Source organism: Molothrus aeneus, chromosome 1 (genome assembly GCF_037042795.1).
Source record: "Molothrus aeneus isolate 106 chromosome 1, BPBGC_Maene_1.0, whole genome shotgun sequence".
NCBI lineage: Eukaryota > Metazoa > Chordata > Aves > Passeriformes > Icteridae > Molothrus > Molothrus aeneus.
In genome coordinates this window covers 116440866-116466960 of record NC_089646.1, presented here as the reverse complement: position 1 = coordinate 116466960, position 26095 = coordinate 116440866, and the positions used below count along the sequence as shown (strand labels likewise).

Below are 26095 nucleotides of genomic sequence, written 5' to 3'. Positions count from 1 at the left end.
TACTCAGGAAAGAGGGTATATGTAAGGAATCAAGTGGAATGTATCCTAAGCTTTGAGCTCTTTATTTATGGGCTTCCCAAATCAGAGAATGTATTTCCCCTCCTCAGTTCTTCCTGTTATTTACAACCAGCATCCTGGCTATTGTGAAGTTTTTCTGGTGAGCCTGTGTCCTTCCAAGCATGTGTGCAGACTTCAGTCTGTTAGCAATAGTAGCACTATGTGATGTGTGACATGTCTAATTTAAACATACATATAGAAATAAAAAGTAACTGAATTTTGAAGTCAAGTATTTCACACTTACAGCTAGAAAAATAATAGGTATATATGGATGTTTTCTAAGCCCATACTGTAGTAGCATGTGAAACTGATATATGTGTGCTTTTGATAGTACAGTTTCAGAAATCTGAAGTATCGTTTTTGAAACTATACAGTCCTACAATAGGCTCATTGGCCTACTTAAGTATGAGTCTTTCTCTTGGAAAAAATTAGCCAAAGAAGAAGTTTGCATCCCACTTCTGCAAAAATAGTATTACAGAGCAGTCTTAATAGGTCACTGTGGAAAAAAAATAAAAGGGGGCTTTTTGTAAATATTTGGGAAGCAGTTGAGTTTGAATTACATTTAGATTTTTTATTTACAGAAAATCCTGTTAAAGCTGAAGATTATTCAGATGATGTTCAAGTAGGTAAGTCAATATTGGATGCTTGGTTTTTTTCCTAAAAAAGTGAAGCTGTAGCTACATGGAAATTAGTAATCAAATTACTTTGCAAAGGGATATCATTATTGTCAAAGTTGCTTCTTGGTTTAGAAGCAATAATTTTTCTGTTATACTTGATAAATGCCAATGATAGTTACTGGGTTATATAAAAGCATTCCAAATAAACTAGGTAGTTTTAATTTAGAATTTATTTTTAATGATTTCAGATAGAACTGAATACTTTTGAAAGGGAAATACAGCAATTTCAGGTCTCAATATGCATGTGCTTCCTCTCCAGAGCAATTATCATGGACAATGACAGTGTTACTTCTCTGTGTGTCAGTTGGATCTATTGGAATCTGACTGTGACACATTCTTTGGGCACTGATATGGAAACAGGGACTGTTTTGTCATGCCATCACATTTTTCTTGGCATAACTAATTTTAAGAACAAGAGCACTTCCAGTTTTTCCATCTGTTGCCTGACAGTAGTAGACATGGATTTTACCAAAACCATTTTTAGCACACATAAGTGGCTTCTAAATTCAAGAACTGCATATTGTTGCATTTCTTGGAGTTAACTATTGCAGTTTGCTAATTTGATGGCTGTACCAAACTAGTTGTGTTGTGTGGAACACCGAGTTGTATCTCAGGGCAGTATATCAGAGAACCTGCAATGCAAGACCTCTAACAGCTGTATTTTTGTTTTGTGCTGGTTAGCCTGACTCTCTTTCTGGGTTAGTTATTCTTTGTACTATGCAGGAGCTCTTACAAGATGTAGTGCCCAGGGAGTTCTGCATTGTTGTTTTTTTCTTCCTTACAGTATTTGTAGGTTCTTAGTCATGCCAAAAATAGCCAGAGAAGTGATGAAAATGCAGGAGGCCTTTTGTGGTTGTCCAGTACAGATTGGAGGCATAGTTTAGTTCATGTTTGAGTTTGTATGCTGAACCTTAGCTGAGGTGGTTTGAAATGTTTCTATTGGTGCATAACTGTGTTGTCTGCAAGGTCTTTCCAAGCTGTTTATCACAACAGCCATGTGGTGTGTTGGAAAGTTTGAAGCCATAGCTATTATTTAATAGATGCATTAACTGAAAGTGTTTTGTTTCATAATGAACATGAAGTATTCTTAACCAAAGCTTATAATCAGTGTAGGAACAAACAGTAGTTATCTTTGACAGTATGGGCAAGAAGTTCAGCAAAGGTAATCTTCACTCAGTTTGTTATGCATTAATTTGGAACTGGAGAAGAGGAAAAGATGTTTTCTCTCAGAAGAGGTTGCTGTTTAAAGTTAAAATAACAAAAAGACCCTTAAGAAGTATTACAAAATTTCAACAGTAGATAATTCCTCCACACAATGTCAGTTGAGGATATTGAGATGATTTCTTGAATTAAAGATACTATTTTAAAATTCAATTCAGCATAGAAGTGCCAACTTGAAATCTTGGGGTTTTGGATCATATTTCTATCAATTTTTTGTAATGTAATTTATGGCTCAGTCTTGCAGCTGTAAGTTAATTTTTCTACCTTCACAAAAAAAAAACAACTTAGGTGTTTTATATAGTGGTGATGGATTTCAAAATAGGCCATTGAATCATAGCATCATTTAGATTGGAAAAGACCCTTAACCCTTTAGACCTAAAACTGGCAAGTCCACCACTAAACCATGTCCCAAGCGTCATATCTACACATCTTTTAAATGCCTCCAGGCTGGGGACTCTACCTCTTCCTTGGGCAGCCTGTTCCAATGTTTGACCACCCTTTTGGGGAAGAAATTTTTCCTCACACCCAATCCAAACCTCTCCTGGTGCAAGTCAATGCTGCTTTCTCAAACTATCTCTTGCTACTTGACAGAAGAGACTGACCCTCACCTGGCTACAACCTCTTTTCAGACATTTATGGAGAGCAGTAAGGTTCCTCCTGAGCCTTCTTGACTCCAGGCTAAACAACGCCAGCTCCCTCAGCTTATGACACTTTGCTCCAGACCCACCCCCAGCTCTGTCCTTCTCTGGACAAGCTGCAGCACCTCAGTGTCCTTCTTGCAGTGTGGGGCCCAAAACTGAGCACAGGATTTGAGATACAGCCTCCCCAGTGCCAAGCGGAGGGCAATGATCACTCCTCTAATTGCAGATGTATTTGCAAATAAGATGGTAGAATTGAACCTAGTTATCCACTCTCCTTTTGTCGTATTGTGATACTGAGAGACTCCTTGCCATTTTCAAACACTGCTAGAATGAGAAATAGCTTGTTCTACTTGGAAATTGAAGGCATTTCTGAATAAATCTTTTAGATGTATTCTTTTTTTTACCTGTGGTTGTTTTCAAAATTAGTGCAACACACCATTTAAATCACAAAATTATCTTGACATATATCCTGGCACAGCTTTTGTAAACACATAATAGCAGCAGCACTCGAAGGAAGGAATTATTTTCTTCTTCCCTTCATAGGGAAAAAGTAAGAGAATCAATCAAAATGTGTTTTAAAGACAGTTATTACAGTTATTAAAGACACAAGTAATTATTAGATGTAGTACAATGTTCATGATCATTTGTTTAGGAGGTAGAAAATGAAAATAATTTGATCAGCACAAATTCTGAGCACTGCACTAAGTTAGGAATCCTTATGATTTGTGTAGTTGTCTGGGAACCACTCTGAAGGCAGAAGAACCAGTATTTATAACTTTTCCTAAAAATCTTATTGTTTCAACACATAAAGTTCAAGTAGCATTTTGGGAAACTGACAAAAGAAACATAGGACATAAACTACTGACAACAAATAAAATTCTATTAAATTATTAGTTCTTCTGCTATTAAGTATATTTACCTGGGTTTTTTTTTTTAATTTGAATATTTCATTTTGAAAGCAACATCTCTCTCAAATTTTCCTCTCAGATTATGACATTCACGTTTCCTGGTTTTCTCTTATATCTTCTTTGTGATGGAGGATTCAGTATGGGAGATTTTGTTGTCAGGAGACTTTCTTCTTTGTTTGTGATTTTATTTCATCAGTTGTTCAAAGCTAATATTTACTGTTCTTTAAGCAGTAGCAAACATAACTTCAGGTAGTGTAAAAGAAATTCAGGAATGTCACTATGCATTCCTTATTCTTTAGTAGTTTAAATTATGCAACTGCATTTGAAGCATGGTGGCACCAGTTTGTATCAAGTTTGGAGTAGTTTGGTTTTTAGCTAAAACATAAGAACTTAGTTTTTTGGAAAGAAAGCAGGAGATAGCTCAGAGATTGAATTTAGCTATTAGGAACATTCTGATATCACCAGGGAAAACACTGGGTGTGGGATTTGAATATGCTGGAGTGCAAGTCAAAAGTTTTTTGCTGACTTCAGGGCACACAAGAAAGTTCATACTAGTCAAGTACATCCTTAGGTACCTGTAAGTCCGGTTTTCCAATTCTCTGAGTTTACTTTTGAAATTATTGCCAGTATTCTCTTCCAGATGTAGGATACTTCTGCTGTTATAATCTGCACTTTTATAAACCAATGGACTTTATAAACTAATGGTTTGATAAACTAGCTTGAAGTATTACTGATTTGGATTTTCTGGCTAATCATGCTTTACACTGGCACATAAATTGCAGTGGTTGTGATAGAGTGGTACTTGCTGGACACATATTTTAGGGACACATTGCAGGTTTGGGGGATACCATTACTCTCTGTATTTGCTTGTATGTGTTTAGATTTAAAATATCTAAGTGTTGCTCCACTCCTCCCCTTTGCCTTGTATCCTTGCCATTTTTAAAACTCTACATTTATTTTACCAACTGCTGAAACCCCTTATATGTAGAGAAGTTTCCACTTTAGAACCTTGACCCTTCCTCATTCCCTGGCTCCTCTTTTCTGGTTGCCTTTGACTTTAACAAATAAAACCCAAAGTGAAACCAACAGTAAAAACCAAACCAAAACCAAAATCAAAATATTTAAATGGATTTGTGGCCTGGCCTAGATATTCTTTACAAGGTAAATAAAGTGCCATATGGTGATAAAAAAATTACTGCCTGGAAAAATACTTAAAAGTTTGTTTCCCACCTTATACAGCAACTTTGTAAATATTCAATAAAGTAGCTCTTAGAAATTATAGCTTTTTTATATTAACTAGTCTGATACAAAGTTGCATTTTTTAGCATTTAAGATTTTTTTGTTGTTGTTTTAGAGGAAGTTGTGTTTTGGTTGGTCCTTTAATATAGATTTCCCCTTATTTTTTCAGATACTTAAAGCTTCAAAAGAAAAGTCCCTACATCAGGAGGACCAGTCCTAACCATACGCTACAAAAGGGGAGCAGATGGTTGAAATAGACCTTATGATGTAATTACCAAGCAGTTCAGGGTTTGGGGAATGAACACTAAGATGTTGTAAATGGGTTTTAGCCAACTGTCATTTTAGTAAGCATTTTTAACACTTGGATGTTTAGTTTACATTCCTGTCTGATATTTTTTTTTCCCTTGGTCAAGTTTAGTGAATTCATTATTTTTCTTCTGTGTTTGTGACAAAGTTACAGCTTAGAGCTGCATTTCATGTACTGTTTAAGCAACTGGTAATATTCTATTTATAACATAGCAGCAGGTACATTTTTTTCAGATTTTAATATATATCTTTTGTTGTGGATTCATACAGTATGTACAGAGCAGTTTGGTCAAATGAAACATATGATGTTATGAATTTTTAAATGTTTCATAACTGCTGATATAGAATACAGCCTAATTGCATTTTATTAAAGAACACTAATCAGGCACACACTATGCTGTGAAGTTTGACATATATCTTTTTGCACTGATGTTATGTCAAAAGTTAACGACATGAATTTCAGGTGATTTTTAAAATACCCTAACAAGGTATAAAATGTGCGTTTAATTCATACTAGTAAAAGGCCAGATTACAAAATTAGAGTTTTCAAAAACCTGTTATGCATGAATTAGCACTTTTTATTTATGCTCATCTGAATTTTTCAAGCAAAAATTTCTCGAGACTACTAGATGCTAGCCTGACCGAGAGTCAGTGGAGATTGCAACAAGACTGAGTTGCTGGAATCAGGTTGAATTCAGTTAAATTATTCCATTTTGGTTCACCTACCAATATAATGATCTCAAAAGCTGGCTTTAATAAGCTTTATATTCAGTAAATTATTTTAAAAGTCAAATTTGCATAAATACTTGATTTGCAAATTTTATTTTAAAAAAGTACTTGGAAATTCAACCTTAAAAAAATATGATGTCAGAATTTAAGACCTACTGTTATGAATGCTCTTAAAAATGGTACATCTGAAATTTAGGTACTGTGAGTGATTTAGAATTTTAATATAACAGGTGTGCTTTTTACCTGTTCTGTGCTGCTGTTCCACAATTACAAAGACATATTTTATTCTTTGATATTTTGCATGTGTTCCTTTTTGGCTCAGGAATAATTGCTGTGATTTTAGGAAGTTGCCAAGCCTGTTACAGGACCTTAGGAGAAGTAAAGTAAGATAAATTTATAAAAAGAAAAACCAATTTGGTAACCCTAACAGCTGGTTGCCTTTTGGTTTACAGGAAGACTTTCAATTTCTGTAACACCGTTTTGAAGTCAGGGTTTTAGATGCTTACATTTGTAGTGAAAGGGGCATCATATATGCTTGCCCTTGTTTTGGGCTTGGGATGTCAGTAAGACTCCATATGTTACATCTGATCAACAAATACACATGTCCCAAAGTGGTATCTTTAGACTTTTCAGGAAAGCAATAATACTCTTAGACTGTGATGTGTTTTGGGATGGGATATTCTAGTAAAATTACCTGTGATTGTGAATTGCAGAGCAATAATTTTTACAAAGCCATATTTTGTGAGATATCTTGGGAATTATTTTAGAATGGTGAATGGAGGACTTTTTATATAACAGTGGCAGCCTATTTGTAGAATTATGGGACTGTGAGAGTATATTACGCTGTGATTGAATTTTAGTATTTTGTAACTGGGTATGTGATTTTACGTGCTTCATGTTTACAAAAAAATGCCAAGCTAAGCAAGGTCAAGTGGACTATTAAAAATATGTATATTTAAACCATTTTAATGTTTGGCTGCAATAAAACACAGAAGAATATCTTTGTTGTTCTAGTGTCATTATTTATTCCCAAATGTATTAAATATTAGCTATAGGGATAAATATTTGACTCAGCCACTGATTAATATTTTTTTAATTGTGAATTTGAATATTAAAAAATATATTTGAAAGTATTGTTTACAAGGGGCAAGTAGCAAGTAAAATAAATTAATTTTATTTCTGGCTGCTGTTATGTGAAGGAAATAGACAGTATGCTAAGGTCTGTGTCTTCTATAATTGTGTCGTGATTGTCTTTTTGGAGTATTGACATTCTGCAACCAGCTAGGCCTGAATTTTTTCCATGAAACATCATTTCTGTTTGTAACTTATAATGGATGAGATAGCATTTCTTAACAAACACAAATGTCTGGGAAAAGTGATATATCTGTTTTGCATACAGAATATTATGGTTATGGTCCATAGTTTAAACCAGAAATCTGATAAGGTCCATGCACTTCTGTGAAAGCAAAATTCTTCCTTGACCTTTTCAGTTTTCAGACACCTCCATAGCTTTAATGGTCTGGTATTGCTGAATAGTAGTTTAAGAAAAAGTCAGAAGATTACCTTTTCCTTAATATTTTCACATTGCTACCTACTTGTTATATGTCAGTGAATCTATGAAATCTTGGATTCAGTTCCTTTTTTTTTGAAATCACAGGAAGAAATAGCAGTAAGCAAAGAGTAGAATACTAAAGTTGTATTTTAATACTGCCAATTTACTACAGTTTAAGTGACTTTGTAACATTCTCTGTAATTGAAAAAGTACCATATCATTGCACTTCTTTCTAGGAAGTAAAGAAAATGGCTAAGATTTCATATAGTAAAGATACTGAAAAATGTGATGATTTAACCGAACATCATTTGTAATTTTACATGTTTCAAAAATTACATATCTGTAAATAAATTGTGTTGGGCATTTATAGTGTTGATTGAGATTCCTGTAAAATCTACAAGGTCTGAAACACATTTTTAATTGTGACTTGGGTTGTTCTCATATGCAGTCAAACATTTAGTTGTAATATGAAAAATAAATTTATTCTTCCTGGTAGAAACCTGCTTGGGAGTCCCTGGTGCCTTCGTTATATACTGATAGCACTCCTAGCCTGCAGAGATTAGCTAAAACTGTTTTGTCAGTGATTTTCAGCTTTGAATTATTTTGCTGGATATGAAGACATTGCATAAAGGATGAGAGTGGTTTGAAAAGCTAGGTTTTTTTGTTTGTTTGCTTGAGCTACAGTTGGTTTAAGTTGATGAAAAAATAGTCTCAAGATTTATTATCATATCCCTGTCTTTGAGAGAGCACATTTTTAAGCCTTTGTCAAAAATAGCATAATTAAAACCTTTTGCACCATTGAAATATGCTAGGGATCAGTGTCGAAGGAACAAAGCAATATGTGCTGAATATGATGCTGAAGTGAATTCTTACTGAAGTGTGAATTCTTAGCTTCAGAGCTAACAAGATCAAGTTGTGATGAATTTCAAAAGCAGCTACATAGGAGGAAAAGTGGGAGTATTTAAATATCATTGGAGAGGCTTTGGTGAAGTCAATGGCAACTAATCTAGCAGAATACAGGTTGAAAATAGTCTGAGATTTTAGAGAACTGATTCTAGTGCATAAATAGCTACAGAGGGCTGTAGGTTATGTTGCATGAGTCTCAGGAATAAAGATATGTGAAGCCAGACAAGAAATGGGAGATAGGAGCAGGCTTTAGAGTGATGAGGTCATATACATTTTTCTTGCTGTAATGGCAAAGAAGTTGCAGAAGTAACATGAATGTCCAAGATTGGACAAGGTGTGGAAGCAGGTTATCCAGTGACCTAGAATGAGGTAGAGAGAACAGGTCAGGTGAAAATCTCAAGTGTTGCCGATAAAGGAGAGGATACGTGGAAAATGGGTGGGTAACTAGCATGATGTGTCATGGTAATGGGAGGTGGTAAAAATAGAAATATGAGTATATGAACTGGTTTGTGTGAAAACTGTAAAACTAAACTATTATTTCATCTGGGGCTGCATTGTTGCTCTTTTTAAAATGTAGTGTTTTGGATGACATATAACGATTTTATTGATTGTATGATATGTGCCAAAAAATACAGAAGCCAGGGTTTTAGGAAGTACTGCACAATGCTTTCATTAATATACTGCTACAGTAATAATTGTTCCTAGTATGTAATTGACCCTATAGATCTTTTGTCATTCCTTACAATTTAATTGACAATCTAGATCTCATGATGTAATTGAAGAGGTGAATGACTTTCAGCATGACCATATTTATTTAATTTACCGTATAATCAAGTTAATGCTCATTCTGCCTTGTATTGAATATAAATTAGAGTTATAGTGTCCCTACATTCAGGAATAGCAGTTGTCAGCCTATAGTAAAGGGTGAAATTAGAGTGTTAAAAAATTTGCTTTCATGTGTGTGCATAATCCAGTTTCTTCACTAAAAAATGCAATGTTTTTCTGCATTTTAAAATGTCATATTCACACTATAATGCTTCTGAGCAGTCAGTTTAAAAAGCAGTAAAGACTGAGTATTCAGAGAAGGTGTCTGTAAATGACTTGGAAATTAAAGAAAATGTTTTTTATATATGTAAGAATACCTCAAAATTAACCACTATATGTTAAAGAGGATAGTAACTAGCTAAAAAGGCAACAGACCTCCCTATTTAGTGTTCTCTAAGTTTATCAGGAGGAAACACTGGAAGCTTATTGGGAAAAAATGGAAATGGAAACAGAATAACAGTGTTAGAATTGTGAGGGAAGATGCTTTTTATGCTGTAGAGTAGGGCAGGATCAAAAAGTGGTTTTGGGGGGGGGGGGGAAGATCTTTCTGTATCTACCATCGTCATGAAATACACATACATGATTTTTGTCCAGGATTTAGTTTGCCTTTGCTACAGGCTGTCCTGATGCTTAGTTAACATCTACCTCTGCAGTCAGATGTTTGCAAAACACCTGTTACATTGTTTTAGAAGTTGAAAAAAGACAAAAGCTTCCAAGTGCCCAAGTCACTTCTAAAAATGAGACTTAAGTACCTGATTGATTTGGTTTTTCACAATTTAACCAAATGTATTGTGTATTAAGTTAGTGTTTCCAGTATCTTTTAATTAGTAAACAGATTTTGTTTCTTGCAAAATAGCTTGCATTGTAAGTGTATATCAACAAAATCTATTAAATATCTAGAGGAGAAATTCTGTGAAATGTTTTGTGATGGAAGCAATATTGTCATATTTGAAGCATCTGCAGGGAAAGACCTTTTAGGTAACTATAGTTCAGAAAATGATCTATGGTTATTTTAAAAAATAAAAATGAAACAAAAAATTCCTGTTGGCTCAATTATGTTTTGAGTATAAATTGTAATTTTCTTGTATCTCTTTCCTATCATAAAATGTTAGCATAAATTTATTTCAATGCAATTATATTTTTAATGTTCTAGGGAAAAGTGAAAAAGAAACTGAACAAGACAAAACAGAAAAAGGTAAGTCTGAAAGTAACATTCTGTTCTGAATTCAAAGCCATGCTTTCTGGGAGGATTGATTTAAATCACACTAAAGACTAGTGAAGCTTTGCTTCAGTACATCTCATGTAGATAAACTGGAGTTGAATAAACATCCAGAGAGCATGTACTTTTATAGGTGAACGCTTGATTTTTTCCAAGGCAGTTGGCACCAAAGTATGCCAATCAATCTTACCTGGTTGCAGAATGGAATGATAGAATTGTTTAGCTTAGAAAAGACCTTTAAAGTAATTGAGTCCAACTCATAACCTAACACTGAACCATGTCCCTAAGTAACACATCTTTTAAATGCTACCAGGACAGCCTGGCAACCTTTCTGGTGAAAAAATTTTTCCTCATGTCCACTCTAAACCTATCCAGGAGCAACTTGAGGCCATGGCCTCTTGTTCTGTCCCTTGTTACCTGTGGAAAGAGACCAACCTCCACCTCACCACACTCACTCCAATCTCCTTTCAGGATGCTGTAGAGAGCAATAAGGTCCTTCCTGAGCCTTCTTTTCTCCAGGTTAAACACCCCTAAACACTCCCAGCTGCCTCATCAGATTTGTGCTCCGGACCCTTCACCAGCTCCGTTGCCCTTCTCTAGACATATGCCAGGACCTCAATGTCTTTCTTTTAGTGAGGGGCTCAAAACTGACCCCAGGATTTGGGTGCAACCTCACCAGTGCTGAGTAGAGGGGGATGATCTGCCCTGCTCCTGCTGGCCACACTAATGCTGATACAGGCCAGGATGCCATTGGCCTTCTTGGCCACCTGGGAACAGGCTGGCTCATCAGCTGCTGTAGACCATTGCCCCCGGCTGCTTTTCTGAAGGGCAGCTTTCCAGCCACTCTGCCCCAAGCCTGTAGCATTGCACTGAGTCATGGGATGGTTGTGACAACTCCTGCAGTTTCAGGCCTAGAATGTTCAGTGTCATACTCCTAGATTAGTATTCTGGAGGTCAGAGTTCCACCAAGCCCTTTGTACCTCTGAGGGCCAAGAGGCAATGTGAGCTACCTGGCCCCTGAGGCTGGGGTCAGCACTGCCAGCTATACTAAGTGTGAAGAGACAAATGACATTGTCATGGTTTGACACTGGCACACAAGCCAGTGCCCCCATGAGAATACCCTCTCCCTAGTTTCTGCTGTGAGATGTGACCAGGAGTAAGCAAAGCAGGCTCCCACTTAGGGAAAAAAAATTTATTAACTAAACTACAAGGGAAAGGAAAAAAAAAGAAACACACAAGGAAAATGAAAACTTCACAAATACATCTCCTCTTCCTCCCCACCAAATTCCCAATACAATACATCCCCCAAATCTTCGACTCTCGGTCTGGCACCACCCTTCAGAATACTCAATCCTCAGTTCATCAAGAGGAGGAGGAGTCCTTCTTGTGCCAATGGTGACCTCTTCCTTTCATGTCCAGCGCTCTCACCACTGAACATGGACCAGAGCTGCTTCTAGGGTCGACTTTTAAGGATGCTTCGTCCCACTCCAAAAAGGCACAGTCTCAACTTTGGGACATTTGTCCCCCCCATATTTTTCACCCCCTGGGGCTGAGGGGTACCAACACTGAACCCTCTTGGTTCTGAGGCATCGCCCTCCCCCTAGATGCAGTCTCTGTATCACAAGGAACATGGTTCTGTCCATGGCTATACAAAAAGAGTCCAGCAAAAGCCACTCTATCATCTCTTCCCACTAAGATTCTTCTCTACTCTTCCAACATCTCTCACTTGCCCAGACCTCCCTCACACTTGCCCATTTCCTTCTTCATTGTCCACTCTATCTCTCTTCTAGGAGAGGTCAATGATCTGTAAAGTTCTCATTCTCTGAGAAGGGGTTAAAAGCTCCTACAAGCGGCTGGCTGCACCCCCCCCCTTCATCTCCGTCCCAGCCGTGCTGCCGGCACAGGCCCATGTTTATCCAGTTTCAAGGTAACAGTCCCAGGCACCGGCTCTCTCTCTCTCTCTATTCTCCCCTCCTCCCGTGCCCAGCCAGCAGCTGGGCTGGGGGAGAGACCCGAACTCTTTCCCGCTGGAACCCAAGAGAGCCTCCCAGGGGAGAGCCCTGCTTTTAACCCCGTGTTCTCAGAGGCGGATCCAATGTCCCAATGGCCACATTAGGTGCCAATATTAAAATCTGAGCACCAATTGGCCTGACCACAGTATTCCAGAAAACATATTTCCTGTCAAACCACCACAGACATGCAAATCAGTCCTTGTTGAGACCATGATTGCATAGCCTGTCTTAGGTTAGGTAGGAAGGTGCAGAGACAGATTAGATGGAAAAGAAGTGAGATTTTGCTGAAGAGCACTGTGAATCTGCTCTCCCTGCAGTGACATTTGTTCTGGCCCCATGCGTTCCATGTCACTGCACAAAGCGTGCAAAACCTCCTTCACTGGGATCATGGCTGGTTGCTGGCAATGCCCAGAAACCTCAGGGCCTGTGCCAAAGGATTCAGTAGCTCTACTCCTTTTTCATTCTGTTTCCATTTTCTTTTTGGCTGTTATTTTATATTTGAATATTTAGAAATGCTGCTTTTCCAATATTTTGATATGGTTTATTTGGTTTGGATTTGTATATTTGTAGTTTAAACATAAGTTTCTAGGACTGGCAAAATTCAGACATTTAAGTATTTTAAATATGTCACATGTAAGCGTAACATATAAAAAGTAAAAAAACCAACCAAAACAACTTGGAAAGCTTGGCAATTATGCCTACACTTCCATTTATTGGCAGGGCGTATCTTACTGCAATGGATTTACCTACTTGACAGTAGGAAAAAATCACCATTATGTGCTGCTTTTACTGACCTGTTAGAAAAGTATAATAAAATCATGTACAAGAGCCATCTAGTTTGGGAAAAAAGCAGTCATAGGTAAAAATGCCAGCTTGTGTAAGAAATGTACTAATATGCAACATTACTCGTCAGAGCCTGTACTAAGAGCTTTGCATTCTGAAAGTATGACAGAGTGGAGCAACTTCCCTTTTTTACCCTAGGTGCTTTGTGGTTTTGTTTCTTTTTAAACATCAACTAAATAAATGTTGCTGCAGATTACAGAATTTCTCTAAAGTAGGAAAAGGGATAGTTTTTTTTTTCCAAGTTAAATTGCTGGAATTTTTCATCCTACCAGGAAAAACAACCCTGCATTTTAATGAACTTTGTTTATGGGTACACTGCTTGTATGATTTTCATACAAGCTGAATTTTGTTGAACTTTTTTGATAGTTTGAACTGTTTTAGTTTCCATTTTCAATAAAAGTGGTTAGGTATAGATGTCCTAGTCACAGGAAGTGGTATAAGGTTCTATTCACTTTGTTTATTTTAAATTACCCCAATAAAATGCAGCAATAAATTGATGAGAGATGGATTATAAAATATACTGTACTGTGACTGGCATATGTAGGAAACTTGGAAATCTAAGGAGCCGGGAATTTGAAACTTCATGTTTGGCTTGTGTTTAGGGTTTGGTTCTGATTCTGAGAGTACATTCTGATGTGCAAGTCTGCATTTGTTTTGTGGTATTTGAACATACATGCTCTGAAGAGCTTCTGTGCAGAAAGTATTTATAGCTTTGAGTAGCTCTTGCAACATAAATATTTTTTCCTGCTGCAGCCTTGAAAGTACTTGGTTAGCAAAGTGTCCTCCTAAGAATTATGTAAATTTTAGTATTCAACAGTAATTCATCAAGTTTATTAAAAGTCTTACTGAAAATTCTTTGATATTAACAAAACCCCTCTCTGGAAAGTTCTCTAAAGAAATAAAAATGAAAATAAACTTATTTCTACTATACAGTTGCTTCAAAGTTTCTCTGTTATATTTAATTGAGGTGGATTCTTCATCTTCTCCATAAGAATGTAATTAGACTTTAAACAAGTAATTGAAATACAATGGGTATTCCAGGTGAATATGAGAACTAATTCTTTAAAAGGTTTCACAGGTAGTACAATGCAGCACATATATGCCACATCCATAAGTTGTCTTTCCATCTGAGGTGGTTTTAGTTGATTTGATCACACAGACTAAAAAAAAATTAACTAAGAAGCCTAATTTTTCAAATTTGATTTTTATTGGACATATATTAAATATTTATATTGATGAACAGATATAAAAAATGAAAAAATAATTTTCAGCTATGGACATGTTTGTTTCATATAGTGAAATTCAGCATAGGTGCTATTATTATATGTAATAATTTTTCCTTTTCAAAACTGACAAAACATGACAGTAGAAAGGAATGCTGTTTGGTTGGAACACTCAGCTGCATTGCATTTGAACAGAAGTACATTAAAAGTACATTAAGCCAGGCTTAGGACAATATCATTCCACACGTGGCCCTGCCCCTTGGTGTCATTTTGATAACAGGTCAGTATTCACCACTGTTCACTCTAGGCATTTACCTTTGAAGATATGTAGGATTCCACTGTGATACCAGTAGAGGTCTAATCTGGGGAGATTAAAGCGCTGTTCTTCTGACTAAATGTAGGGCTTTGCTGCAGGGGTTTGCCCTTAATTCCATTGGGAACAGAGCTCTGTTGTCTGGAGAAAGGGCTTACACAGTTAGGTGTAAGCATTGTCTCCTGGAGTTAGGTGGGCTGAGTTCCACCCTTTCGAGCCCTGCTTATAACAGTATACATATTACCTATTGATTTGCAAATTTGATACAATTAAATATTTGTGAGCTGTGTGCAGAATGACCAACGCAGAAGTGTAGTTGTCAAAGTCCAAAACTGCTGCATAATGCCATTCTGAGCTAAATGTACAGGACATTAGAATGTTACAGTGTATTTTTAATAGAAAGTCAATGCAGAAATTTCTTTCTGGTTTTGTCAGAGGATTGCTTAAGTCTAGCCTTTGAGTGAATCCAAAAGTCTTAATGGTGAAAGAGAGGTGAATGATGGAAATACATGCCAAAACCAAAATTATCATTCTGCTGTTGTTTCTTATGATCAACATCTAACCAACCAACCAACAATAATTTCATACAGAAAGCCCTGTAGAATACTTTTTACTGCAAGGGAAATTGTTCTGGAATAACTGCAGTTTAAGATTTATTATAGTAATTAGATTCCAGCTTTATTAGTCTCTAAAATGCCTCAGTTTTTATTGTCTGATTACTTCCCCAGATAAGTTGATTATAGTGGTTTTGCCTGTTCTACCAATAGAGTTTAGAAAGATCTTTTAATTATTCTAGTGCTCCTGGCTTTAAATTGTGTAGCTGCAGTTTACTTGGTTTTATACCTTGTAAGTTATCATTTCTAGAAGCCCATAATACAAGTAGATAACTTACACTCTCTGTATCTCACCTAATGAGCTTCCCAAACAACAGGACAATGACAGGAGTTTTTCACCATCATCAAATTCTCATTCAAGTGTCCAGTGAGATGCAGCACAATTTCCAAAACTAATTTGGGTAATGATATGGGGCTGGTATCAGGAGGGAGGACAATTACTTGAGAAAATTTTGAATTCCAAGTAAAAGTCTACTAATATATATATATGTTCTTCAGAACATAATTGAAACTTTGAACTGGGAAGGTGTAGGGTTGATAGTGGGTGGCAAAGGGAATTAGTAAAACAGAAGGTCATGAAATTAGTTGGAAAACAACTACAGACCATCATCATCAATATCTACTTGTCATTGACCCACATTCAGAAGTTGCTATTCACAAGTTGCCAAGAGCATTATTATTGAATTTGTATCCCAGCAGGGATGGGAGGGTGTTTGGAAAACAAAGCCTATGACCCCCTCTAGAAATTGCTTCCTTAGTTTTTCAAAGTTTAAGACAGAGAACTGACAGGAGGAGCCTTTGCTGCAAGTGACTGATGAGACTGTATCATATGAAGGGATTTTTATTTCAGATCAGCTTTAGAGATGGCATAACATAAGGAGACATAACTGTATAGTTATAGTCTCTACAATTAATTATAATGTCTATTAAAACTTCATTTAAGACTCAAATCATAAAATTATAGAACAGTTTGGGTTGGAAAGGACCTTTAAAAGGCCATTTTGTCCAACCCCTGTATCGAGGTCATTCAATTTTCTGGCTAGCAGTAAGCACAACATACAGTCTGTGGAGTAGGATTGTTCCAGTGTACTTTTCAAATCAGTAACTGGGGACCATGTGTCCTCAAGGTGGCTGTAAAGACCAGCCTTTATCTTGAATCACTTATATCTAACAGAGTAATTAAAACTGGAGTCCTAACTCCTCTCTGTTTTGCATGTGAGTAATAGCAGATGTGATATCAAGGAAGCCACCAGGAATGCTCCCTTAACATCATAGTGACAATGTGAATGAATCAATAAGTGAATAAAAAAATCTAATTACAAGAACCAAACCACATTTATGAGGTGGTTTGTTAGATAGTGAATAGTGTCTTTCCATCCTCAGGTTTTCTCCCCCAAGTCCACAGAGGGATTGTAATGTTATTGTCTCACCATTTCTGAGGACCTAGAAATTTCATTAAAGACAAGATTAACAAGAAATACTTATGCTAATATGTAATATGGACTCTCACAGAGCAGGCCCCTCTCAATTGACTGTAATTCTCACAGCATTCGTTTCCAAAGACTGAAGCTAGAGTGTTTATCCTGTGTGGAAGGCAACCTTTCCCCCAAAACCCCAAGTCAGTCCAGCCAGGCTGTCACTCATTGCTCTCAGTGAACAGACCAGGTTCAAAATGTCAGCTCCAGCGCTGGAGGTAAGCCTGCCCCCACCACACCACTATTCTTAGGCTCTGAATATAAGAAAGGGAGCAGAAAGCCTAGGAAGGGAATCATTAGTACTGAGAGCAAGAGGGAGGAGGAGAAAAGGGCAGCAAGTGGAAAACTGCCTAAGGTGGTCCTAGTTGTGATTTCCTCCTGGTCATGGTTGCACATCAGCTAACAAGCTCTCTGTTTGAGGTGTCCTTCCTGGCATGTCCATTGGGACAGAATAAAATCATAGAATTGTGGAATATCTGCTCCAAATATTTTACAAAGCACAAGAGTGAGAGATGATTTGTATTAAGTGTTTGGAAGTGCATACTGGTTTTTAGATACAAACACTAATTGTTCTGGAAGTGTTAATAGCAGCATGATGTTATCTCCTAGTCACTTTGCTCAGGAAGAAAACTGTACATGCATCCTTTGATCAGACGCTCAGAGTATGGCAGCAAGGACAAAACAATTCATGCTATGTGTTGTGGTAAAGATACCCTATCTTTTAAATTATCTTCTCAGGAAACAACAATTTGAAGCCTTTACAGTGTAGAAAATACCTTCACCCACTTAAATTTGCTATCTGTTAAAATGCCAGGTGTGTGGCGTCTCTCTAGGGTAAAAGATGTGTGTTAATTGTGAAAGCATCATGATAGCATGGTAGCATTCAATATTTTTTGTCCAGTTCTGGCTAATGTTAACTGTTTTGATGTACCAGACTGATATCTTATCAGGCAGGTTATCAGTGTTTTCTCTCTTAGGAGAATGAGATTTTCCTTAGCCTGGATGATGGTGTTATATTTCAGATGAAAAGATGAAATGGAGAGATTTCACACACACAGCCATTTCCACATGTCTGGAAGCTAGAGAGGATTCATTTGCTTCATTATAGAAGTGGTTTTATTAGTTATTTGTGACATTTCTGAGTTTTTTCTCTATTGCTTTGGACTTAGGGTCATATGTAATCAATTTTTTTGTCATGTACTAGTTATCTTTTTTTGTTTTCCTTGTTTCTATGTAACTGCCTTAACATAATTGTCTACATGGTGTTTTATACCAATTTCCAACCTTGGATTCTGCTCAGTTACACAAGAATTTGCAGACATTTGATCATGTGAGGACATTTGTCTAGAAATTCTAGAAAGTTTTAATTCCTTTATTATTATATCTTTAGCAGCTTTTTACATTAAAAGTTATCAAGTATCAAGAAATGTAATTTTGTGTATAAATCAACAGTTTGCAAAATTGTTTTTCTGATGCTGTTTAGATGCTTTCTTAAGGTAAAAAGATCTGCTTCAAATGAAGATTTACAGAACTTGATTTTTTGAATGTTATTAGTATTTTCTTTTTTACAGAAAAAGCTAATAAGAGCAGTGGGAATTGAGATTGCTTTCTATCACAAGACAGTGTTTTTAATGACTTATGGCTTTTCTGGAATTATAGCACTGAGGTGAAATTTTGCATTGTGAAAATTTTTGGAGCTTCAATATTCCATTGCTGGCATTGAGCTAGGAGGAATCTCAGCTACTGAGATGACTGGCACAGTGAGCTCCTGTGAGGGTTTCTTTGGTTGTCAAATGAGGGAGTGAAAGTTACTTGTGTAGGTACAGTGTTGGCACTAAAGCACATTGACTTATAATAATACATTATAGAAATTGTAGAACATATGACTAAGTGGGACCCTAAAGCTTACTTTGTCTCTTTGGTTGACTGAAGGCCTTATTAACTGTGTGCATTGTTCTTGGCAGATGCTTACACATCTTGTTAATTCAAATAAACAGAATTTTCAGTAATTAGAATTCCACAATTGCCCTCAGCAACCTGTTCTACTGTGCTTTCTCAGAGATAGTAGCTCCAGATGTTCAAGCCAAATTTTCTGTTATAGCCATTTTAAGCCTTCTCTTCCTTATCCTAACTATGATGATACAGAAAATAAATTATTCTTTTCATCTCTGTAGCTGTGTTTTACAGAGTAGTGTGTACCTGTCTTCTCACAGCAAACTCTTTATTACTGCCTTTTTATGCTTTGTTTCTATTGTCGCTCCCCTCCCCAGTCAGTTAAAGGCAAAATATTTTGAAACCAGTCTTCAAGTGTGATTCAATTCTGTTTATTAATTTGTTTACTTTTCCTTAATTTTGATGTGATTCTCTTGTGGTCTGAAGAGTATCTAGCAGTGTGTTCATTATTATTCAGAAGGAATTTCTCTGTCCCTTGTAGAAGTAAGACTGTCACTGCTTTTGGTGATGACAAGGTGCTTTTCAACATAAAACCAAAATATGCCTGGTATTTTAGTTTTCATTTACCAAAACAGTTATATGGAATATTTTATCAAATTTCATTGGATTATATATACAGTTTACTGTACATTTAATGTAATACATTGTAATACATTGCTACTTGTATTTTTTTTTTATTCTGTATCCTGTTAAATGAGATATGAGATTGCTTGTCATCACTGGTACTTGTTTGTCTTGTCTCCAGCAAAAGAACTAACATAGAGTTTCTTGTGAGACTTCAGTTTCCACTGAACTGTTTCCTGAATCCTATGACAGCAGTCGTAGGATTCAGGATCCTATGACAGCAGTCCTAGATAGAATGCCTATTCTCCAAGGCTATTATTGAAAATCCTCAGTAGTATTCTTGAAACTCCAGGATTATTACCATTAGGTAAAAGGATTATTACTATTTTAATGCTCAACCTGATTTGGACCACAAACCGACCAAGCAATTGTGTGATCATGCATGACTTCAGTGTCATGGTGAAATTTGTCATTGAAGAAAAATTACATATATTTTCCTCTGAAAACAGATAAGTTAACTTCTTTGTATCATTGAGTTTAATATATTGGGTCACATCTGCTAAAGGATTATTGCACTAGAAGGAGGCGATGGATAATTTATTAAAATACCCCTGCAGGGAGATAGCAGGCTATCTGCTTAATATAGAGGAATGCTTGATGGTTACACTGAAAGCTCCCTGGTGAATCCTTTAACATAGAATAGAATGGGGGATGAAAATGATTGCTCGTTATATAATGTTTACTGTGTTATATTGGTGCCTAGCAGATGAATAATATTTATGTTAACAACTCCTTTCCAGCTTTTTATATTGATCTCCTGCTGGTCTAGGGCTGATATATAATTGTACTGAAAATAGGAAGATAGTACTTTTTTTTTGTAATGGAGGGTGGTAAATAGGTTCTTCCAACATATCACCCAAGTTGGATATGAAAAGGAAGATATTGTATATTTGTGCCACAGACTTGTAAGATTTTAATTTACTTTTTTAATTTACTTTTTTTTTCTGAGCTCTTTCTCATGTCCTTGTAAACTTAAATGAAGTGTAGAGAGTGTCCCACAGGCAGTGGGAGTTTCCTGGTGGGTGGGAAAGCTTCTTTCCTTTGCCTCAAAGGAACCTCACTGTTGCCATGCTTACTGAGTTTCAGAAAGACGAAATGACTGTCTTTCCATGAATGCTCAAAGCTAAAAAGCTGACTAATAGCTGTCCTGCCTCACTGAAATACAGTTCCTGTGTAGCTGGCCGACCTTAAATAAAGATTTTCATTCATGCCGTAAGTACTGAGAACTCACGTTTTAGTTGCTGTTTATGTTACTTAGAGAACAGAAAATAAACCAAGTGTTTTGGTGGCAATATCCCATTGGAAGCTCCCCAGATATTGTACCCAGAGGAACTGACAGGCCTCAGTTTTCTTGCTAACAGCAAAGGACAGTTTCACATGGCAGCTAAGAGCAAAATGGACCTAAAAAGTCCTCAAGGTCACTTGCTTTCATTGGTTCCTTGGGTTGATGTTTCTGGGTTCTTCCACTGCTGCTGTTAAGCAAGCCAGGCCTTAGAAATAGCAATGGTTTCTTGAAAAACTGAGCTGGCATATTTCTTAGAAAGAAAAAAACAAACACAAAACCCAACAAACTTTTTGCGTGTTATGGGTTGTTCTTTTCAGGCCCAATGACATTATGTGAGAAACTTCTCACCACACCTGTCAGTCACTATGGACTGAGGGTTTGGAGTGGAGGGATCCTCGCACTTGTAATAAGAGCTGTTTGTATGAATTTCACTGCATTTTACCTGGAAGAGAGCTGGTGCTGTGCTCCTTAACCATTACTATCATTAAATGCATGAAAAGGCAGTGAAGACATTGCTTTCCTATGAAATGGAGGATAATAAATAAAACAGAAAAAGACTGGCATCAGTGACAGATTATTATACTTGGTGATCTGCACAGTAAAGTTCTTCCTTATGTTCAGGTGGAACTTCCATGCATCAGTTTCCGCCCGTTGCCTCTTGTCCTATTGTTTGGCAGCACTGAGAAGACCCTGACTCCATCCTCTTGTCATCTACTTTTAAGATATTTATATACATTGATGAGGTCCCCTCTCAGTCATTTCTTCTCAAGGCTGAACAGGCCCAACTCCCTCAGCCTTTCCTCATAAAAGAGACATTCTAGTCCCTTATCATCCATCTTTATTGCCCTCCACTGGACCCACTCCAGGAGTTCCACGTCTCTCTTGTCCTGAGGAGCCCAGAACTGCACACAGCACTCCAGATGCAGCCTCAGTAATTGCTCTAGGCAAAGCAGATAGTCACAACTTTTAGAAATGACTAGTGTGCTCTGATGATCATGTTTTTCATGATACCATATAAATGTAGGAAAATAACAGTTCCCTTTGCTCTTCCACCTAAGTTGAACCATTTGGGAAAAAAGGATTCTTGACTGTAATGTGATGAAAAATGCTTTATTCTAAACTTAACTGCCAAGTTACTCAATTTGAATGACTGAAGTTTGCTTTTCCATATAAGAGTTTGTGACTGTAATAAGTAAGAAATCAGTTTCTTTTCAGTGTAATTTGAAACTGCCTTACTTGAAAATGATGCACTTTGCCACACAGTCCCTAGCTAAGTGTTACTCCAGGCAATTGAAATACGAAAAAAGTAATGAACTGTCTGTTTGTTAAATCTTCTAGCTAAAAAGAAGAAGAAGCCAAAGCTCTTAAACAAGTTTGATAAGACCATTAAAGCTGAACTAGATGCTGCAGAAAAACTACGTAAAAAAGTAAGTTTTGAATGTTTCATTCGGGACTGTACACAGTGGATAAAAATCAATAAATTAAATACTTGTAAAAAGGGAGAATGAATTTTAGATTACTTTTTTGAAATTAACTTTTTGAAATAGTCAGTGTATATTTGTCCTTCAAGTTTAATTTCTGCTGGATAGTTTGTCTAAAATTTTTTAAAGTTGTAAGTGAATGTCTGTTCCTATGTGTTTGTTAACCTTGAAGATACGTAGAATAGTCATTGAATTTCTGCTGAAATGGATCACATCAAACAGGTCAGTTCTGTCCTATCACTCTTGTCCAGTTGACTACTGAAGTCAAGTGCTGCCAGATAACTCTGTGTCTGTTATCAGTGATCTCTCAGTGAGAGTTCTGATGCCTCATGAGCATTAGGTGCAGATCACTGGAGTAGGTGCTGTTTCTGTTGAGATTCTGAGTCCTGGGAGTGCCTAGGCTGCTGTACAGCTGCTTAGAGGATGAAACAGATGTTCCTGCTTCTCACCAGGGGCAGCAGGACCTTAACATCAATCATTCAGTTTGGATAGTTCTGAATTTAATAATTTGACCATGAAAAAGAAACAAAAAGCCCCCCAAGCTCTTCAGTCATCTCCCCCTTATAGCTTCCAATTTTATACTTTCATTTGAATATTTCAGAAAATAATACCTTTGCAGAGATGTCTCTTTTCCAGATAGGAGATTAAGTTAAAAAGTGAAGCAAGATTGTGGCTGTTAAAAATGAGGAACTTCAAGTCTTTTGAATGTATTTCTTGTTAAAACTCTGATAGATAGCAGATTAAGTAGTGAAGCAAGATTGTGGCTGTTAAAAATGAGGAACTTCAAGTCTTTTGAATGTATTTCTTGTTAAAACTCTGATATGTCTCACAGAGAGTCCTAGAACATAAAGAAAATCTGCAACTCTTTGCTGTACCCTAGATTTGAGGTGGATGAGCAGTGAGATATAATATTTTCAGTACAGTAAAATAAAAGCCAATTTGGTCATTGCAGGTGCAGGATTATATTTGATTTTCAGGACAAACTGTGCAGTTTTGACTTTATCTTGCCATCTATGCAGCCCCAGAGTTCTGGTAGACTGGAGGGCTCTTGCATAGGGAGCACTAACCTCTGGCTGCCACTGCTGCTGTTCCTCACTAGAAACCTTCTTTACATGTTAGAATACAAAAACAAAACAAATTTTCATGCTTCTTGTTACTTAAGCAATTGGTTAATCAGAAATAGGCATAATAGACACATTTGATGAATCTGTAGGGTCAGGAGGTTGACTCTCTTTTCCTGCTGTATTTCTTGATAAGTTACAGACAGTCATACATGTCATGTAGGGATCAGAATAAATTTAGGAGCAAATCAGGCATGTATAATATTTGAAGATAGCAGAGTAGTTGTGTATAATTCATACACATATAACTCATATTTATAAAGCTGTAAAGAGGTGGAAGTGGCAGCAAGATCTATTGCCAAATGTTGCCAAGCAATGCTAGTACCTATTTGACAGTGGGGCTGGTTCTTCTCAACATCCATCTGAACTTGCTAGTCAGTGTCCATCATGGGATCATCATCCATCATGAGAATACCACAGTTACATTTGGAATTGTGTGACATGTCCTGAGGGACGTTGTCATGCAAAAACTTGGGGGAAACAGCCATACATTGTGGTTGAGTCTACAGTATTTCCCTTAGAAGAACTGTACTTACGATGCTGTTCATCATGAGAGGTATGCAGAGGGAAAATTTCCACCTGTCTCCAGAATTTTCTTCCCATTCTCTATTATTTCTGGTCTGGAATTTGTTATTAGCAGTAGGGTCTTTACTTTTGTATACAGACAGGTTATTTTCATCTCAGCATTTTGTCCAGCAAACAAGGAAAAGTGGGTAAAGTATGAAAAACCAAGTTATTAATTTTCACCATGAAAATTAGATTATATTGTTTCATTAAATAATGACGATTCCTCTTAAAAAGGCAATCCCAACAAAAGTATGAGTGAAAGCTGTTGATTCAGTCTGCATTGTTTTGTGTTTGTTCTTTAATTGTAAAACTAATGTGTTATTGGGTCCTGCATCCTTCAGCATTTTTATTAGATAGAATTGCTGATAAATATCTCTGCTTTTCAGGGAAAAGTTGAAGAAGCTCTAAGGGCCTTTGAAGCATTAGTGAATCAATATCCACAAAGTCCTCGAGCAAGATACGGGAAAGCACAGGTACTTAAAAAAAAAATGATGGGTGTTGAAAAAAGCTAAAATAATCATTTTGTTTTACCAATAGAGCTATAAACACCAGTTGAAACTAATTTTTAAATTTATGCTGGTTTTCTAGGTAAAAAGAATCATGTGATCTGTCATATGTATCTCTTCAGTCAACTGTCCTTCCCCAATTGCTTTGGCAGCTTTTGTGGAACTTCAGTGGGAAGTACTGTAAATAACAAAAAAAAATAAGGTACATCCTGTAGATCTCAGGAGAACTGTCAGGTGAATGGCAAGAGATAAATACCAACTAATGCCCCAGTGCAGGAACTACAGGCAGAACCTACCTGTTACATACTATTTGCTGTAGCTGGGAAATCAACACATCTGTCAGCCTGGGATAAATGCTGCTTTTTGCTCTAGTGGGAATAGAGAAGAGGATTTGGAGTTTTTAGAGAGAGAGAGTTAAAGGATAAAGAACACAAATTCTCAGGCAGTGAGGCTTAATTAGCTTTACTTGTAGAGTGAGTTATGTTTCAGGTGTTTCCCTTCAAAAAAAAACTTAAAGAACCCAACCAAAACCCAGAAGGCACCAGAAAATAATCTCTGCATTTATAATACTTTTAGGCTGTGTTGAGATGTCTCAAAATTGAATAATAAAAGGATAATCCTGCTGCACTAGGAATAATAAAAACTCCTTGAACTCATGTTAATCAGGATAAAAAAGTGAAGCCCTCACTGCAGGAAGGACTGGTGCTGTTAGACAATTGATGAGGACCTTGGAGTCACAACCAGTTTCCACTTGGTTAATAAAAGTCATGATAAAACCAAAGCTGTGATTATCCAAAAATCTATCACACAAGCACTTGATACAGAGCAGACCAAATGCTTCAGTGCTCTCTGTGGTGACAGTTTGCTGAACTCTTTGCCTCTTTACAGTAGGAGACCACTTTGTTCATACACATGATGACTCCTCTCTGTTAAGTTACACTTTTAATATTTACCAATTTATACAAATCTACTCATTATATCTAGTAGAATATGCTTCCTGCCTCTTGAATGGCTTTAGGGAGAAGGGCAGATCACTGCAGCCAGTTGTGAAATTTATTTTCATTCAGAATTCCCATCTCAGTGACCCAACTTCATTTGTCCATTTACAGCAATTTGTAGTTGCCTACTGCTACTTTAGTAATCCATGAAAGGTCAATACAGACCAAGATCTGAAGAAATAATTAGGTGCATTTCCTGGGAGTGTGTAAAAACAATGATAAATTCATTTTTGTAGCCTTTGAAGGTTCATACTAGTCATTTTACTGAACAGTCATATTAATATTATCAATGGCAATTTTATTGAACCCAGTATGTTTAAGTTTAAGCTGTTTGAAGGAATAGGAAAACCATTCAGACAGATGAATTTTTCTTAACATTTGCATTGTAGCACAGTATTATTTTTAAATAGGGATTCATACCAACAAAATCAATTTAAATTTGCTATTTCTCATCATTAACTAAAACTGCAAAGGGTAAGGTTAAAGGCCTTGAAAGTTGAAGCTGAAGAAGGTCAAGAATTCGCCACAAAAGTGTAGTTTTCCTTTTCTTTGAAGCATGAACCAGCACTACATGCTAATTTTGTAGATTCAGTTTTTTAAAAGACATGAGGATTGATTTTTCTGGATCCTTTAATGGTTTAAAAGGCAACTGTTTTCCAAAAATACCTGCAAAATATTTCATTGTTGGTGTGTTTTTCAGAAATATGAGCAATTCTTTATTTGCTGTCTGAATTACACGTGAGCCAGATAAAATGATACTCCACAGAATTCTTTGACATCTTTACAGCTGAAAAGAACAA

At 36.6% G+C, this 26095-nt stretch overlaps 1 protein-coding gene across 1 annotated transcript in view; it reads left to right on the top strand.

Moving 5' to 3' along the window:
* Nucleotides 1-26095, top strand: part of ASPH (aspartate beta-hydroxylase) — a 114041-nt gene that overhangs the window by 53174 nt on the left and 34772 nt on the right. Inside the window, exons 14-17 of the mRNA XM_066563462.1 lie at nt 639-683; nt 10215-10256; nt 21961-22049; nt 24178-24264. Coding sequence (XP_066419559.1) covers nt 639-683; nt 10215-10256; nt 21961-22049; nt 24178-24264 — 263 coding nt within the window. The remainder of the gene's footprint in view (nt 1-638; nt 684-10214; nt 10257-21960; nt 22050-24177; nt 24265-26095) is intronic.